Here is a 17,161-nt window from a genome sequence, read left to right on the forward strand (position 1 = left end):
CTTACTTGTTTTACTTTTGGTTCAAGATTCTTTATCAAATATTGTATTGTGGTCAGATATCTATAAAGTGTACTTCTTGGCTAGAGTGATTTTATGTTGACTGTCAAGATTGACACCATTTTCAGAGTAWCCTGATTCAACAAAATTGGATGGATTTRTCTTAAAAATTATGAATATCAAATTTAAATGTTCCTCTGAAAGAATAAGCAAGTTCTGCTACAAGAATAAAAGATTTAAAAGTTTGGAGCATGAAAGATTATAGGTATAGCGCCATTCTAAATCAGCTAAACTTAAGTAAATCAAACAATATCCTCCCAAGGTTAGCAACTTTCGGGTGAGGTTACCCCCGAGGGAGGACAACCTCTATATATATCGATTGGACYAAAATGGACTACGGRGTTAGAGTYTYGAAATATCTATATCAATCCCACTATCAAACTCAGCAAGCATCCTCCAAGCGGAAGGTATATATACCAAAAGCCGGGCGGCATAGTTGGATTTGTCGACGTCATTTATTTATTCCATCGTAATCAACTATTTCAGAAGGATTAAGCCCACTGGCAGGTCAACTCCACTTATTCATATATATTATATAAAAATAATAAAAACATATAACAATATTTGTCGCCGCTGCAAGCAAGAAGGGCATAARGAAAACGTTTTCCTGTGAATGCCCAACTGTAACGCAAACCAGTCACAAGATATATAGTACCCATCAGGCAGCAAACCTTGAATGGTTGTTCACAAAAAACGTTACAGATGTAAGTAGAGTCATTGAGAGGGCCTAACGGTGTAAGCGCAGAGATGAAACGAGAAAGAAAGATTATAATTATACCTGGTTGCGCAAAATGTCGCAACCGCCAATTGGATCYAAAGTGGCAGCGGTCTTTACCTACTTACTATCAAAAGTAATAACAAATATCCGCGAACGTTTTTACAGACTTTCAATTTCGGTGAAAAAGTTAACAAGAACAAGTAAGAAATGGCAAAGTTCGRGTACAACCGAACATTTCAAAAATYATTAWACGTAGAATATGGAAGTTGGAARAGTATCGATTTTTATATTAGGTATATGGGAGCTCATGGAAATTTTTATCCGATTCAAMCCATTTTTYATACGCAGAAATACTATTRTCTGAAAAGGTTTCTRTGTGAATTYCAATTGTTGTCTCACACATTGACCGATATTTTCGGTCAAAAGTAAACTATAGATACTGGGGTCCACATATTCGGTACCTGGGCGCTTTAACAGTCGTTGGTTTAAGGAAATGTTTGATCAAAGGTGGCATGCTTTAAAAGAATTATTAGTGTMAAGTTGTATGCCTTTATATCARTTGCTTCCTGATTTGTATATTGGAAAGTAAAAGAATCAAATGGAATTTAAAATTGTTTTATATGAKAAGTAGGCGTGGTTGTAGTCCGATTTGGCTCAATTTTATAGTTTGACATAGAAATATGAGAAAAAAGTYCACGKACTAAGTTTASTTGAAATCGGTTGGATGGGTCCCGAGATATGTGATTTCACCAAAAAGTGGGCAGTTCCACGCCCATCGCCCAATTTTCAAACCGACTTCTATAAAGTCTTCTCACATCATCTCGGAGGTAAAACTTAAAAAAAACTGGCGTAATTAGTTACTGATTTATTGCGTTTTTAGTAGTTTTGATTAGTACTGTTATATGGGGAGTAAGTGATTACATTCTTTTTCACATTACCGTAGGAGTTCTTACTTTTTCAAAATTTTTTGCCCATAGGTGCCCCTTGCTATTGCAATCCCATATATCAAATTATAATTTTATGTCTTATTTAAATGGTTAGTTGTGGTTTTATATAGGTTTTAGACTAAAGGCGATATGTTGGCATGGCATTAATCCTATTACGCCCATCTATGAACTCGTAGTTTTTTTGTACACATCACATGACTTTCAAATTTTCTCGTTCAATCGTTATGTGAACAAAAGCATTTCTTAAAACTAATGTGTGCTACATTTCAGATTAGTACCTCAAAACTGAGGGAATTCGGCATTACTTTTTTGGCAAATCGTTTGAATTAAGCATAATGATTCCTTTAAAAATTGAAAGAATAGTTGTTTATACTATTTTTTATAAACTTTCAATTAATTAAATAAGAGTCCAAGTATATTTATATATGTATATATTTATCTATTTTATCATTAAAGCGATCTTTAAAATATTGAAACAATTTAAGCATTTTTTGTCTAGTCTAAAATTAGGAAACAATTCCAAACAATATTAGAAAATATTTTTTCATCACAATAAAAGTCTTTGAAGATTAAAAATGTATTTCACCGCCGATATTCTAAATTTAGAAACATTGCTATTACGAGTAGTATTGGCAGGAAGAGGTTTTTATTCTAATGTGACATCAGTGTTRAAGGTATAACCTTGAAATTCAAAAATAGGCACGTAKGAAATAAGCATCGACGACTAAAAGYGAAAATTATTTATAGMCRAGGTGATTATAGTGACCTAAATTGATTTATGTACGCACAGGTTATTAATTGWCATCGAAAACTCTGAATGAAATCTAAAACGAGTGGAGTGCAGAGGGTAAATTTATATACAATACGTAAATCGTGAACCAAGTAAGTCAGTACATTCAAAACTTTCGATGCGTGGTGCTTCTTAAAGCAATACTTTAKGAGATTATAGCAGCTCACGATTTATTTGAACGCAATTCTTTCCGCTACAGAACTTAATACATTTTTCTTAAAATCTGTTAAGCGTTTTCGAAGTATGTATATGTTTTTTGAAATGTTTGATATTTCATTCAAAGTTTTTCTTTGAAATTGCGCTTGTGCGTAGTAACGGTGTTGCCAATAAAGAACAATATGTAGTATAATCAATTATTTATAATTATAAAGTACCACTCTCTCTTACTCTCACACATGGTTGCGCTCAGTGAACTTGCACTTGCGCTCTGCGAACTTTTGGTGCGTAACGGTAAACAAATACGAATCTACACTTTTGTATGAATATTTAATTGTAAATGTGTACGTAAATGAGTGAATATATATAAATGAGTGAATATATACAAATGAATGGTAAAAAATGTTCTTTTTGCACTCAACTCTGACTTGTGGAGCGCAGCGCTTGTGTGGTGAATAGCGCAAAATTCATAGATACCATGGTTAGCCGAAGTCTTACCGTCAAGCTTCAGCGATAAACATAAAGAGTGAACCACAAGAAACGCGCATGAAATGACAACCAACAACAAGGTGAAAGCAGCGGCAGCAGCAGCGATAGCTTTGGCCCCAACAGCGCCAACTTGTACCACCGCTGCCAATGTACGAACAGTCGCTTAGCAGTAGCACAGCAGTGGTGCCGTCGTGACAATCGATGCGGTGGTGAAAACTCAGTACAATTCTACGGTCTTCCCTTGCTGGAAGGACGGTCGCACTCTTGGCCACTATGTGTTATTATTGAAGAAAAAYGGAAACTGAATAATTGTAGTGTAAATAAAAAATAGTCAAATATAATAWAGTTCAATTAAAAATAAGCAAGTTAATAATTCGCTGCAATAGARTGTGAAATGAAATGTTGTTCTACGCATGAAAAGTAGTGAGGCTCTTGAGTATACGAAAAATTTTCGACGAGCAACCTGAAATTTTATTCTTCCTTCTGCTCCTTCTGCTTCTTCTGCAAATACGCAACAACATAATATTCTGTGTATCTGAAAACTGTAACACCACCACCACAGCGCCCAACCACCCAACCGAACACTCACTTTTACGCTGCCATCGCACGATTACAGTTGTGTGTCATACCGAAAGAAAAAACAGAAAAATAATGAAAAAGATATAATAAAAACAAAGACGTGAGAGCGAACAGAAAAAAGTGTACACAGGAAGGAAGGATTGCGACGAAAACCTCTTCAGTGACAACGTAAATGGTGCTAATCGCGGTACAAGTGGAGTCTGAATAATCGAATCGAGCTAGACACACATTCTGACCGAGTGAATATCGGACGAAAAATACAACGAAAAGAACGTCGGGAAAACAACAGTGTTTCACTTTTTTATTAGCAAATATTTATACGAATGTAATGTGCTATTTTAATGCCAACACTTCGTTAGCTATTATACACACAACAGTGTAAATCGTCACACATACACATACACACATATATGTGTGATTTAAAATCATAAAAAGACTGAAAAGTGCAAATGCAAGTGACAGTGAAAATAAGATAAACGCGTTTAATATTGCAGGCACGAAGTTAAGCAGGCGTAAGCTGTGCGAATATCCTTTGAGGAAACAATCAAAATAACAATAGCGCTTTGGAGACAAAGCTCAAATAATCGCGACAGCTACAACACACAAGCAGCTACAATACAAAATGGTTAGTACGAGTCGCAAACGAAAAACGAAAGAAATAATATGTAATAGGCRAAGTAGAATTTACTACAATGAAAATGGCACTCATACAAACGCACACATATGTATGTAGCTGTGTTACACGCTACGGCGCCTAATTTGCCGTTTTACTATATACAGCCGTTGAAATGCACCACCTTGCCTTTGCTTTTCACCACACTGCCGCGCGCACCCGTACACAATTCCATACAAATACACACACAGGAACGTAAATAAGTGTGTGTTTGTAAATGCCGTTAAGAGGCGCACACCAAAAATACACATAAACTCACAAACACTTTAGTGTTCTTTATATTTGTTCATTTTCATTTCCTACCTGCAAGCCTGCCCCGCAAAGTATACTACGTTTTCTCCATAGTTACCATTAAGCTTACTATAAATAGCATAACTACATAACTACATAAGCACACAAACACACACACAAATATGTATGTGGGTATGCATGCATTTTGATTACGTGCAGCCACGGCTGAAATCCGCTTCTAATATTTTGCACAAAGGCAGTTGCATCATTGCACTAGTGTGTATGTACATATGTGTGTCTCTAAGCCAAGTTGAATAAAAATTGAGATCAAATCAAAACAATTGCACCGTGTTTTTGTTTAGCTGATTGCTTTGATTGACGGCTAGGCGGTAAATGAGCAGCAAAACACCTAAAAAATGTATAAATATATATGTATATATGTCAATACAAAGAAAATATATATTTACGCAGTTTTATAAATGAAAAGTGATAAATTTGTATAGCAGCTGATATTTGTATGTGTTTGCTTACACTGGYTTCTAAATATTGTCAGCAAATAACCAGAAAGTTGGTTAGAATTGGAATTTTTGAATTTTTTTTATTTCTGAAGATTTGTATAGTGGTTTTGATCGGTCAGTATGTCAGCTATATTTAGTAGTCCGATATCGGCGGTTATATAAAATGAGCAGCTTTTTGGGGAGAAACAAACGTGTCCACAACTTCGGATCCATATCTCAAAAACTGAGGGACTGGTATAATTATATACGGACATTTCATTGAAAATTGCTAAGACGACTTATGTAGCTCGCGCGATTGATCATTTATATATACACTTTATAGAGTTCCCAACATTCGGTTCTAGTTCTAGTTGAACAAATAAAAAAGTCTTCATTCAAGACCTTGTTAATTATATCTTGAAATCCTGTAAACTTTCATTGAGATCAGTTGAGTAGTTAGGGAGAAATTTGGACAACCGACTTTGAAATCACAGTTTTGARAAAAACGTATTTAAAGTTTTAAGTGACTAAAAAGCTTACCTCGAGAGTGTATAAATAAGGCAATACAAAATCTCTTTTGAAGCCGTGAAACCCATGTAACCCCTTAATGAAAATATCTTAACTTTTTCCCCAGAAGATGTAGAGTTAGTCGTTATTTCAATGTAAGTGAATAAAAAACTGACAAAATAAAAATAAGTTGAACTTTACCCCAGATTTTGGTGCTCTTCTTTTTAGTAAAATTCTTTGATTGATCAGAAGAAAAAACTGGTAATTAATTTTAAAGAGAACTATATACAAAACATTTAGAGCAATCGAGTCATTTGTCTCAAATTTAAAGAAAAGGTTATTTTGAAAAAAAAACGCGTTTAAAGAAAAGCCAATGACCTGACTGAACTGAGCGGATACTCTTTAGAGGGTTGTAACTCAAAGACTTTTTAAATGTCAATGTTTTTGAAATGTCACTGTCAAGCTATGACAATGATTTCAGTCTAACTTTATACGACATTTTACGAAAAATAGGAAGAACTAAAATCAATATTTAAAAGAAAAACCTAGTCACCACGCTACAGTGAAGTTGCAAACCACCGTACCTTTACCAGTTTATTTTGTGCACTTTATGTTCTAATTAATTATTTTTACATACATAAAAAGAAAAATTTTCGAAGAAAAAAATTGCYACTTAAGTAAAAAATTTTCAGTAAATACATTCGCGAGACACTGTTGACAATATATGTATGTATGCATGTGACTTAAGCACTGCATTGGGACATTCGTTTACTGTGAAGTGATAACTGTGATTTTGGGAAACTTGGGTAATAGAGACGCACGAAAGTGTCTGGCGCCAACAGAACTCGTGCAGTGACACATAAACTGGATGACATCGTTTTGCCAGTCGATTTATTGTATTTGTTTAGTTGAGACGGTTACATTGCGAAATTGTATGATGTAAGCAGTCGCCAGAATTCTAGCAAATTTCTATCTACTATATAAATTCATACATATATTATTATATGAGCATACACATATTACTATTTGTATAGAGAATATGTATTTATGTATATGTGAATTTGTGTGCATGTACGTCATCTTTGGATCCCTGCGCATTGCGTACTTCAACACACATACATACACATACATATGTACATGTATGTTTACTCGCATATAAGTGAATACAAGTCGAAATGAATTATTTTATTTGTGGATTTAAGTTGGCGTCGCTGAAGTTATCACATTTATCAAGTCATCCGTCGATTGACATAAATTCCAAGTGAAAAAGTTTATATAGCACACACTTATAAAAACTTATATGCGCTATTTCTATCTTAAATTGTCACTATTTGGCGCTTATTACTGTGGAGGGCGCTTGTAGCAAGTCCTACTGCTATTGCATGCAGCAAAAAGCAGCCAAAGTAACCGGCAAAGGCCATCTCCCTAACCTGATGATGCCAAAATATAAGTAAAGCTCACGCATACATACATACCGTATATATTATACATACTACATATGTATACAAATATAATTTTTTGTATCGTTTCTTGTTGTTCGTTATTTTGTATTTTTTGTTTTCGCTGTACTGCCAGAGTCTCGTTCCAACGAGTCGGCTAAAGAAAACTGTTAATCGATAAAGTGTGTAAATGCCAATGTTGAACCTACAGCGGTGCCAACAAGACAACATACAGTAATGCTGAAGGCAACACGAACGCCAGCGCTGTCGTCACCGCCATCATTACCACAGTCACCGACCACCACCAACACTACCTTTGATGGTCGTAGACGACGATTTACACAGACGATGTGTCGTCGTTCCCAATGGGTGAGACGCCCCCATGCAGTTATGCATACATACTTACATATATACATCTGCATATATGTATGTATATAAATATATATATATAATTTATTGCACGTGCAGTTACTACCTTCTCTGTTGTTACATATTTGCCACTGTTACCAAGTTTTTCTTGAGTTTATTTTCTGTTATGACTACTTAAACACTGTAATGACTTTAAAGCAATGTTAAGAACCACGTGATAAGTAAAAGGCTAAGGCGTCCGTGTATTTAAATTAAGTATTTTGAATGAGCGGAGCAAAATTACTCTTGCAAGATGAGGTAAACTTTTAAAGCTATGTTTTAATTCGATATCTCATTGAGGATTAATATATTCAATGTAACGAGAATGAAACTGATGGCTCAATGGTGTTTTGGGAAAGATCGATTTGTAATATTTTTTCCAAACGGCACATGGTAGGATATTAGTTCTATACCAAACATTTTAGCTAACAAACGGAGGTCACTATGATCCAATTTATCTGATCTGATAAAAAAAACATTTTCATGTATTTTATCGTATCCAATGGAAGGATGCCAACACCTAATTCCATTTCCAAGCACTTGTTATAACTCCCATTAGAGATGACCTCCAGCGCCTTCCTATCAAACTATTTGTCGAATAAATGCCTAATACCTCATCACGTCCTTCATTCATAGAATTATTGACCAGGTCATTGTTTTTGTATAATGCCGTCATATGACAAAAATCGTTCATTGAGTAATTTCAGTTGACCTTATTGAATTCTTCTTAACCGCTTTATTGTTATATAATTGTAAAATTTTATTCTTAAATTCTTTGAAATAGTTTTTTATGCCCAATCGAAGATGTAAGATCTAAAACAGCATTTTCGGCTTATTTTACTGTTTTACTATCAAAAGGGTAAAAATGCAGCTTCAGCAAGGTGTATGGAGAAGATATTTTGATTGAACACCAATATTAAAGTTAGTTTGCAAAATTTCGTTCAAGAAGTTTCGATGTTAGGGGTGCATCACGTCTAGAACTGTACTGGGTTCTTGAAGCAGATGTGTTTCGAATAAAGTCGTTGATTAATTCAAATCGTCGAATAACAGCTCGAAAGATTGCTGAAAGATTAAATTTCCCTAGCGTAATTGTTCCCAAGTATGAAATTTCTAATTAATTTTGAAGCTTGACATGTTTCCTCGAGTTCTGACATAACAAAATTTGTTTGCATTAACGATTGTGATTCGCTTACCAAAGTTCAACAGTGATCCATTTCTTAAGCGCATTGTTTTTGGATTGTTTACAAAAATGTAAATCGCAAGAGCTTTTGGGCTAATTTAACCTTGAGATTTTAAGGGGGGTGAATGCTAAGGGTTTAAAGGTAAAAAAAGAATTTATTTGTGTTTTTTTGCGACGTCATGAGCAATATAATGTTATTAAATTTAATAACGTATTAATGTACAACTTTTGAAGTATGTTAGAAAAAATTACTATGAAAAATATTAATAAATAAGCCTGTGACAGTGAATCTCTAGAAGCGTCTTGAAAAGTGGCACATTATAAGTCGTTACCGGATCTTCTGAARCAAAAAAATTTATATGCGTTTTAAATGTGATGTATTTCTCAAGGTAATCAGAAAGAGGTTTTTTTATATTTTTCCAGCATTTGAAAGTAAAAAGCGCAATTTTAGCTAAAAAAAATCGAGGTTAATTTGTTAATAAAAAATAGAAAAAAATGAAAAAACCTTAAACACACACCTCGCGGAACCTGCTTAAGGGAATCGTTTATATTGAGCTTTTGTCGACAATACCGCGTTAATTCTGAAGTGTATTGTGATCAGCTAAATTGAGTGATGCACTCAAACATAAGATGCCAGGATCAATAAAAAAAAGTTTGATGACTCGTCTAAAACTTTTCAATGGGATGTGCATACTAGGCACTTTTGGATTATTACTTGTTCCAAATTATGCAAAGATTTTAGGATGGGAGAACTTTTACCTCAAATCAGGAYAAATCACGAAACCTCGGATGATTTTTTCCGAATTAAATTAAAATTAAAATTAAATTTMATTTCTTAACACATACTCGCTTACCATGTTCACACGAAGCAATGATTTGCTGTGAGTTATGAAAGAGTCCTCGAAGTTTCCCTTTCTCTACATGTTCATATAGTGAAACTCAAGTGTTTAAATTATTTGAGAAGTCAATGAAAGGTGCATTCTTGGCAGCAGAATAGAGCTATTTGTGTTAGATTTTTCATGGTTACGGTTCAATAAGAAGCCTCGTGATGTTAGTTCTATTTATCTTCCCGTAATAATCGACTCAAATATAAAACATTAATTTTTATGAATTAAATTAAAGAAATTATATATCAGTTGACGGAAGCCTCAGTATATTATCTATATTTATATACGTACACACATATATACCAAATTTTCAAAGGCATGGAAAAGCTGATTATTCTCTCGTTCAAAACAGCTGTCACGATATGAATGTGCAAATTCACTTCGACTGTCTGGACATGTACAATGTATGTACATACTTATATTAGCATACTCATAATTTACATAAATTACATGTACAGCTTTTCTGTAAATAATACCTTATTTATGAACTTATTTTCCCATGTCTAGAAAAGTTGACTGCCCCGAATGGCAATAACACAAATGCTGTCATATTCGACGGAAAAAAATCTCACAAAAAGTAAAAGTTAACTATATGTGGTAAATAACTGAAAGTATCGGATTACGAAGAGGAAACCATTTGACTAGGCTTCAGCGCCAGTACGCAATTTGCGGTATCGCAAGTTCCGTTGGTTCGTGCCTAGTACTCTGAGTCATTGTTTATTTGTRTGAGATAGCGGTAAACGTATTAGGGACATTAAAAAATACTAAAACTTTAGTCAGACATTTGTCGAAATTGTCCAAACTGTGTACGAACCACCTCAACATCACCTCGGATACAACTTCCTATAACTCCAAATTAGGTGCCGAAGGGCACAGTTATAAAGAAGAAGCACAAAMATATTCAAATAAATAACAGGTGGCGCTAATTGCAAAATTTATAGCATCTTCTGATCAWCTTCTGACTTTTGCGCCACCCGTTATATATTTTTAAATGTTTTGATRTTTTAGTAAGTATTCATTTTAAATTTTGAATTGATCTCCTGTGATGAATTCTTGRGCAGAAATTCAGTCTCAAAGTAGCATATTAAGAATATTGGATAGCAGAATCTGACTAACTACCTAGCTSTCTATTTCGATGTCTAGTTAAAAAATAATTGATTTTTATATATAACTCGTTGATACCGAAACGTTYGGGCTCCACTCCGATTAAATATCGTTCTAGTTCTACTAATATCTAAGATGCATCTATAACTCTTTTGTAKATTGCTAAACTTCATTCATTTAAATCATTGACATGCAAAAGTACTTTTATTATTCTAGCCAATACCAATTTCAATTCACAGATTGTTCGAAGAAGAAGCCGTCGAGCACGCATGTGGAATATGGGACTATTGTTCCTTATTTACTACTGCGTTAGTGTCTACTCGGCCAAGAGTGAGGGAAGAACGGAAAGTATKTTTAATGCCGAGAATTTACAAGAAGAAGGGAATAGCGGCGTAGGTGAGACAGGCGATAATGGACCCTCAGATAGTGATCTTGCGGACACCGATGTGATGGATAGTACGCTCAGCTCTTTAACTACAACAGAGGTAAGATTCTTTGATTACCAAAATTTTATATACATACTTCTAAATCAAATTTTTAATTTAATTTCAGAGTACTTTTATGACAACAGAAGCCACACACGCCGCTGTCAAACATGCCGTACCCACTTGGCGACCAAAACGCAATTGTACTCCGCCCGCCATCGAACAATTTCCCAAGCCATTAATGGGTAAATGGGCACGTCAGCATGGTGGACTCGTCATTCACATACTCGTTGCTATTTTTACGTTCTTCGGTTTGGCTATCGTTTGTGACGAATACTTCGTGGCCAGTTTGGATCGCCTRTGTGAGGAATTGAAGTTGTCRCCCGATGTAGCGGGTGCTACTTTCATGGCAGCGGGAAGTTCCGCGCCCGAATTGGCYACTGTGGTGATTGGTGTATTCTTTGCGCAGGACGATATCGGCATTAGCGGTGTTATTGGCTCGGCAGTGTTCAATATCATGTTTGTAATATCGGTCTGTGCACTATGCTCTGGCACTGTGTGTCAACTGAATTGGTGGCCATTGGTGCGTGATTGCTTCTTCTATAGTCTCTCGATATTAGTGATGTTGATTATCATTTTTAATGACGTTATATCTTGCGTAAGTAGATCAAACTATATTGTATTAGAAAGACATACACCCACTAAGATATGAAATCCGCTYTTTCGAAAATATATTTCAAAACATTTTACCTTYTATTATGTTTATTTGAAGTTGTGCATCAACTCAATATACATAAATGCTTTATTTTTGGTTTTCTTTTACAGTACGAGTCCGTCTTCATGTTGCTATGCTATGTGGGATATTGTGTGGCGTTACATTTCAATACGGAGCTGGAGCGTTGGGCTTTGTCGTTAAATCTACCATTCAAGCTACCAACAAAGGAAGAGCAATCATCGCTGGTGACATATAAGAACATGCCGGATAACTCATATACACAAGGCGCACAGCAGCAACAACAGCAAACAAGTCTTACACAAGACGGTGCATCTGGTTCACAGCAACAGCAACAGGCAACAAGCGATTACCAAAGCTATGGAGAATCAAATACCAGTTGGGATCCAAACGCCGCTTGGGGCGATGAACCGTCGACAAATCCAGTGGGAGTCAGTGTTAGATACGGCCAACCGCCCGGCGAAGATGACTGGGGCACGAATACTTTCTATGCCTCTGGACCCGGTTCGGGACATGATAATATGGCTTATAATCCCGATCAACCGGATGCCGTCGTCACACAAACAAACACAAATGGTGACGGCAGCAAACCGAGTGTAGGTAATACGCAACCAGCTGGTGTTGAATATTATAAATCAGCTGATAAATCGAAAGAGGCACGCCCCAATCCATTGGAACGTCCCACGGAAGGCGGACTTCCAACACTGATCGCCTGGTATGTCGTCTATCCCATACATTATTTATGCCAGAAAACTATGCCAGATTGTCGCACCGAAAAATACCGTAATTGGTATCCATTCACATTTATCGTATCGATGATATGGATCTCGTTCTATTCATATTTTATGGTTTGGATGATAACCGTGATTGGTTCAACATTGGCCATACCAGACACGGTTATGGGATTGACATTTGTGGCTGCTGGTGTATCTGTACCCGATGCCCTAAGCTCAATAGCGGTAATCAAAGAAGGCTTCGGCGATATGGCCGTATCGAATGCGATCGGCTCGAATGTCTTTGATATCCTAGTGTGCTTAGGTCTTCCGTGGTTTATACAAACGGCCATTATAAAGCCTGGCTCGCACGTCAATGTCATCTCGAAAGGTATGTATATATACTTGCCATATAATTACCGAATTCTATCTATGTGTGTCTACATGAAATATATGTATATATGTACATGTGTATTTACATATGCAATGTAAATATGTACTTATATACGTATGTGAAACTACTAAGTACTTAAGAAAAAACCAATTCCGATGCTGGAGTGATGATTAAGGTCAGAATTGTGCATATGTATGTATGGAATATTTCAATTAATGCATATTTATGTATGACTTTAAAAGCACACACTTAAGTAGTTTAYGAATTTTAACTCTTTGTGTTTGACAATTAACTGTTTTCTTCATAATTAAAATAATATCAATTTTAAACACACTCCCACTTAAAAGCTCACTAACGTCCATTAATGTTCTTTCTTTTTAAAAAGAGGAATTCGAATTTTATATTTTTTCAAATTTTACATTCAAGTTTAAGAATTATTGTGCTACAGTTGTAGTATTTTTTTTTAAAAATTACCATTTGTAGGCAATTCTGAAAGCAACACAATTGAATCAAATAGCATTTATTTCTATATAAATTATTGTGCATATTTCGTTAAATAACTTCATGTAAAAAACTAAGAAAGTATGATTCTCATAGTTGGTATTAAGATTATATTCACAGACCCTGCAAGAAATCAAAGGTGATAATAAAACTTACAAAATTTACCACAAATCAATATGTTTCAATTATTTAAGAAAAATCCATATTTCGGAGGTAAGCGAACCAAAAGAGTTCATAATCCCTGCGATACAAAATTACTGTAAAATATGAATTTCATCAAGATACTCAAAAAGAAATTTGACGGATATATTAGATGTTAAGTATGTAGACATACATGTAACGTAATTTCCTGCAGGGCTGTTGAATTAGAAAACTCTAATGTCATGAAAACTGTTTGATTATTACAAACATAGCCGTTTTTAAACCTAAAAAATACCAATAATTAACGTTAATTAAATTTGATTTTTGTGCACTGTGTTTTTTGCAATTTTTCAAGTAATGTTTGAAAAACAATAACTATTTAGCTGCATAAATCACTTTAAATACAAACCTTTTATTACCAAGTTTTTCAATATTAACACAACTTTTACAATTATCTTATTAAATCAAAAGCAAATAATATACATATTTCAGACTACATAACTTAGCAAATATTACAGGGAGTGGTTAATRKTTAAAATGTGATTTTTGGACAAATAATCGTCCTTCGAATATTGGATTCTGAGCAATTTTTGGTTGTCAGTCAATTTGTGCGGAACAAATCGTGCACACACTTTTTGTAAGCCCAAATGTTCAATGTTCAAAATGCTATAAATCGATGTTTTGGAGATGTTCAATTCCATTTTCATGAATTTCAATGATGATTTCAGTTGATTTTTGATGAATGGTGATCAGGGATTGATTGTCATTTATGTCCTCAATTGATGAAACGTTTCAGTAAAAGTTTTACCAATTTTAAAACAAAATTTAATGTTGGCTCTTTGTTAGAAGCTCATATTCGCACCGATAACACAAACATACTGACACTTTAAATGCAATAACTTCACTTCCAATCGAAATGTCACTGGACAATCGATAAAGAGAGCAGATTCTAAATCACCAGTCGATATATAGATGGCGCCACCAGGGGGCGCTAGATTCAAAAAGTCGTGTTTACTTTGGAACGGACTTTGTAGTTAATGGGTTCGTTTATAGAAATATAATAAATAAACTAATAAAAAATTAGTAATGGAGAGCCTACGMCTCAAAATAGTTATACTATAATGCTTTTCAATCAATACTGATTACACATAAATCTTTCAATTACACAGTAGTTTTTATGCCCAAACGTAGATTTTTCGATATTTTCTTCACATTTATTGCTGTATTATTAGCATTCAAATTTTATAGTAAATGTATTTTAATTGCACTTTCTCTAAAGAAAATATTTGAAACAAATTTTGTATGCTCTCTTTCACAGGCTTGGCATATTCCACTTTATCGCTCTTCTCGACGGTCATCTTCCTCATTATGTCCACACATTTGAACGGATGGAAATTGGACAAACGACTCGGCATTATACTGATGATTTGGTACTTGTGCTTCATCACACTGGCCTCGCTGTATGAGTTGAACGTATTTGGTTACATGAACCCACCGGAATGCCCCAGTAAATATACTTATAATTTATCTTATCTTATTTCTATTCCATTTGATCAAATTCGACCCGTACGGGCAAAAATATCATATTTTCGTGTATTGCAACACAAATTTAATTGTTTTGTTGTAGCGAGTACCTAATTCTCGTTAGAATGGTAAGGGTTAGAAAAGTTATCGTCCATRGCATCTAACGGTAGGCCCAGGAAACGTGCTGTTTCGAYGGGCTCGCACCAAAGGAAGAAAGGTGTCAGATGAGTAGGGTTAGCAGGGCATGCAAAGGGGTGGCCAKTGTCATGCGGGGACTCACTGCACGCTGGACATTTATTAGATATATCAGAGTTCATTCTGGATAAGTAGGGGTTTAACCTATTACAGTATGCAGAACAAAGCTGGGGAACTATCGTTTCTTGCACCTGAATTGATACGGATTTTTACGGCCAAGTAATGTTATTTCAGAGATCTAACCCCTTTTAGATCGGTAAGTTTTAGTATAAGCTTGTCGGCACTGGAATATCGCCTTGCAGCAGGGTTGCTCCGTATCCACCTGACTTGTGCTGGCATTTGGTTTAACCCGGGCCACAAGGATTGTAATTTCAATACAAATCTWTATTATTGGTTTTAAAATAGGTTCCTAATCCAACGCTTAATTCAATTTTTCATACACTTGTTGAAACTTTGTTTGGGAAGGAGTTTTCAGCGAATTTTGGTTTTTCTGGTTTCGGCTCTGTTTTAATCGATCATGAGTTACTTACAAACATAAAAAGGTTCTACCAAGCTAGGAAATGCTTTCCATTCGGTTTGCACGCGTAGTTTAAATGAACCAGTTCGGTTCAAATTTGATCCTATGGCATACATTGACGGCAAACTCATATTATTACCAATTTTATTTCCATATTTTCAGGTCAATATTAGAAATATCAATGTGGCTGTATTATGAATATAGGTACAACACAGAGGAAACTGAAAAAAAACAAGATAATTCCAACACAACCATTCACGGGACGAAGCTATTTATTTACAGATACACTACATAAGTTCGATAAATAAATGGGTCGACATCAAGAAGGTTTCGCAGTTTAACAAGCAACAAAATAAAATACAGCTTACGACCATATCTACTTATTTGTATGTGAGTAAGCCAAGCGATTTGGATTTTGTTACGTTGCTGGGCGGCTGTGTAGCGAAGCTGGACAAATGCATTTGTTAAGTTAACTCTACGTTTTGATCTCATGTCTTCTGCTAACGCATCATTCACATGAGCAACTGGCACAGAACACAACCACAACCACAACCGCAAAAAATACAAACAAAAAAGAAGTTATTGTACTTGAGTACATGTGCCATAGTACAGCAAGTCTGCATCAAACTTTAAGCTTGATATCTCATTACCTACCGGTGCATACTGGACAAATGCTGACACACTGGCACACATACATGCATACCATATATGTATATACAGATTAACGGCTGCATAACAAACAATTGTCGCCATTATCAATTAAACGGCTACAACTGTGTAATGCAGCGCAATGAAATAGTCAAATACAGGGTGATTGAGAAGAACTTGTAGTTGTATTGGCATTGATTTGTTAATGCACGTAACATTAAACTCGACTTGTTAACTAGCTGAAAGTATATAATTACTTGGATACATCTTACTATATGAAACCTACACAATCTGCTCCTCTTCCTCTACTTCCGGCGCCTCCATTAACGTGTATGTATGTATGCCACATAACAGAAACACTTCCAGGTATTGCAAAAACATAGACAAAGACAAACTCAAAAAAATTAAAAATGAAAATATTAACAATTATTAAAGTAGCTAAAAATTAAAATGAAACGAAAAGATAGCATATACCATATTAGCACGGCACCATATTTACAACATTTTAATATACAAACCAATTCGTAAAAGTAAAATGTTAGTACATACGTTTTTACATCGCACGAAGCAACAAGTTATATAATATATATAAATTAATATGTATGAAAAACATTGACCTAATGCAGGTAATACTCCTAACGTAAAGTGTCTAAAATGAAAGTTATAATAATAATGCGCTTCAAATTACTGTTTTTGAGGACATTTCTT

At 34.9% G+C, this 17,161-nt stretch overlaps 1 protein-coding gene across 1 annotated transcript; it reads left to right on the plus strand.

Moving 5' to 3' along the window:
- Nucleotides 1-3,119: 3,119 nt before the first annotated feature.
- LOC108967584 (probable sodium/potassium/calcium exchanger CG1090) lies at nt 3,120-17,161 on the plus strand. Its single transcript, XM_018931106.1, has 6 exons — nt 3,120-4,361; nt 10,902-11,147; nt 11,215-11,745; nt 11,913-12,924; nt 14,888-15,076; nt 15,968-17,161. The coding sequence occupies exons 1-6, from the start codon at nt 4,359-4,361 to the stop codon at nt 15,976-15,978; spliced, it is 1,992 nt and encodes a 663-aa protein (XP_018786651.1). The 5' UTR covers nt 3,120-4,358; the 3' UTR covers nt 15,979-17,161.

This window comes from Bactrocera latifrons, unplaced genomic scaffold, assembly GCF_001853355.1.
Source record: "Bactrocera latifrons isolate USDA-ARS-PBARC rearing strain unplaced genomic scaffold, ASM185335v1 scaffold_191, whole genome shotgun sequence".
In the NCBI taxonomy this organism is placed as follows: Eukaryota; Metazoa; Arthropoda; class Insecta; order Diptera; family Tephritidae; genus Bactrocera; species Bactrocera latifrons.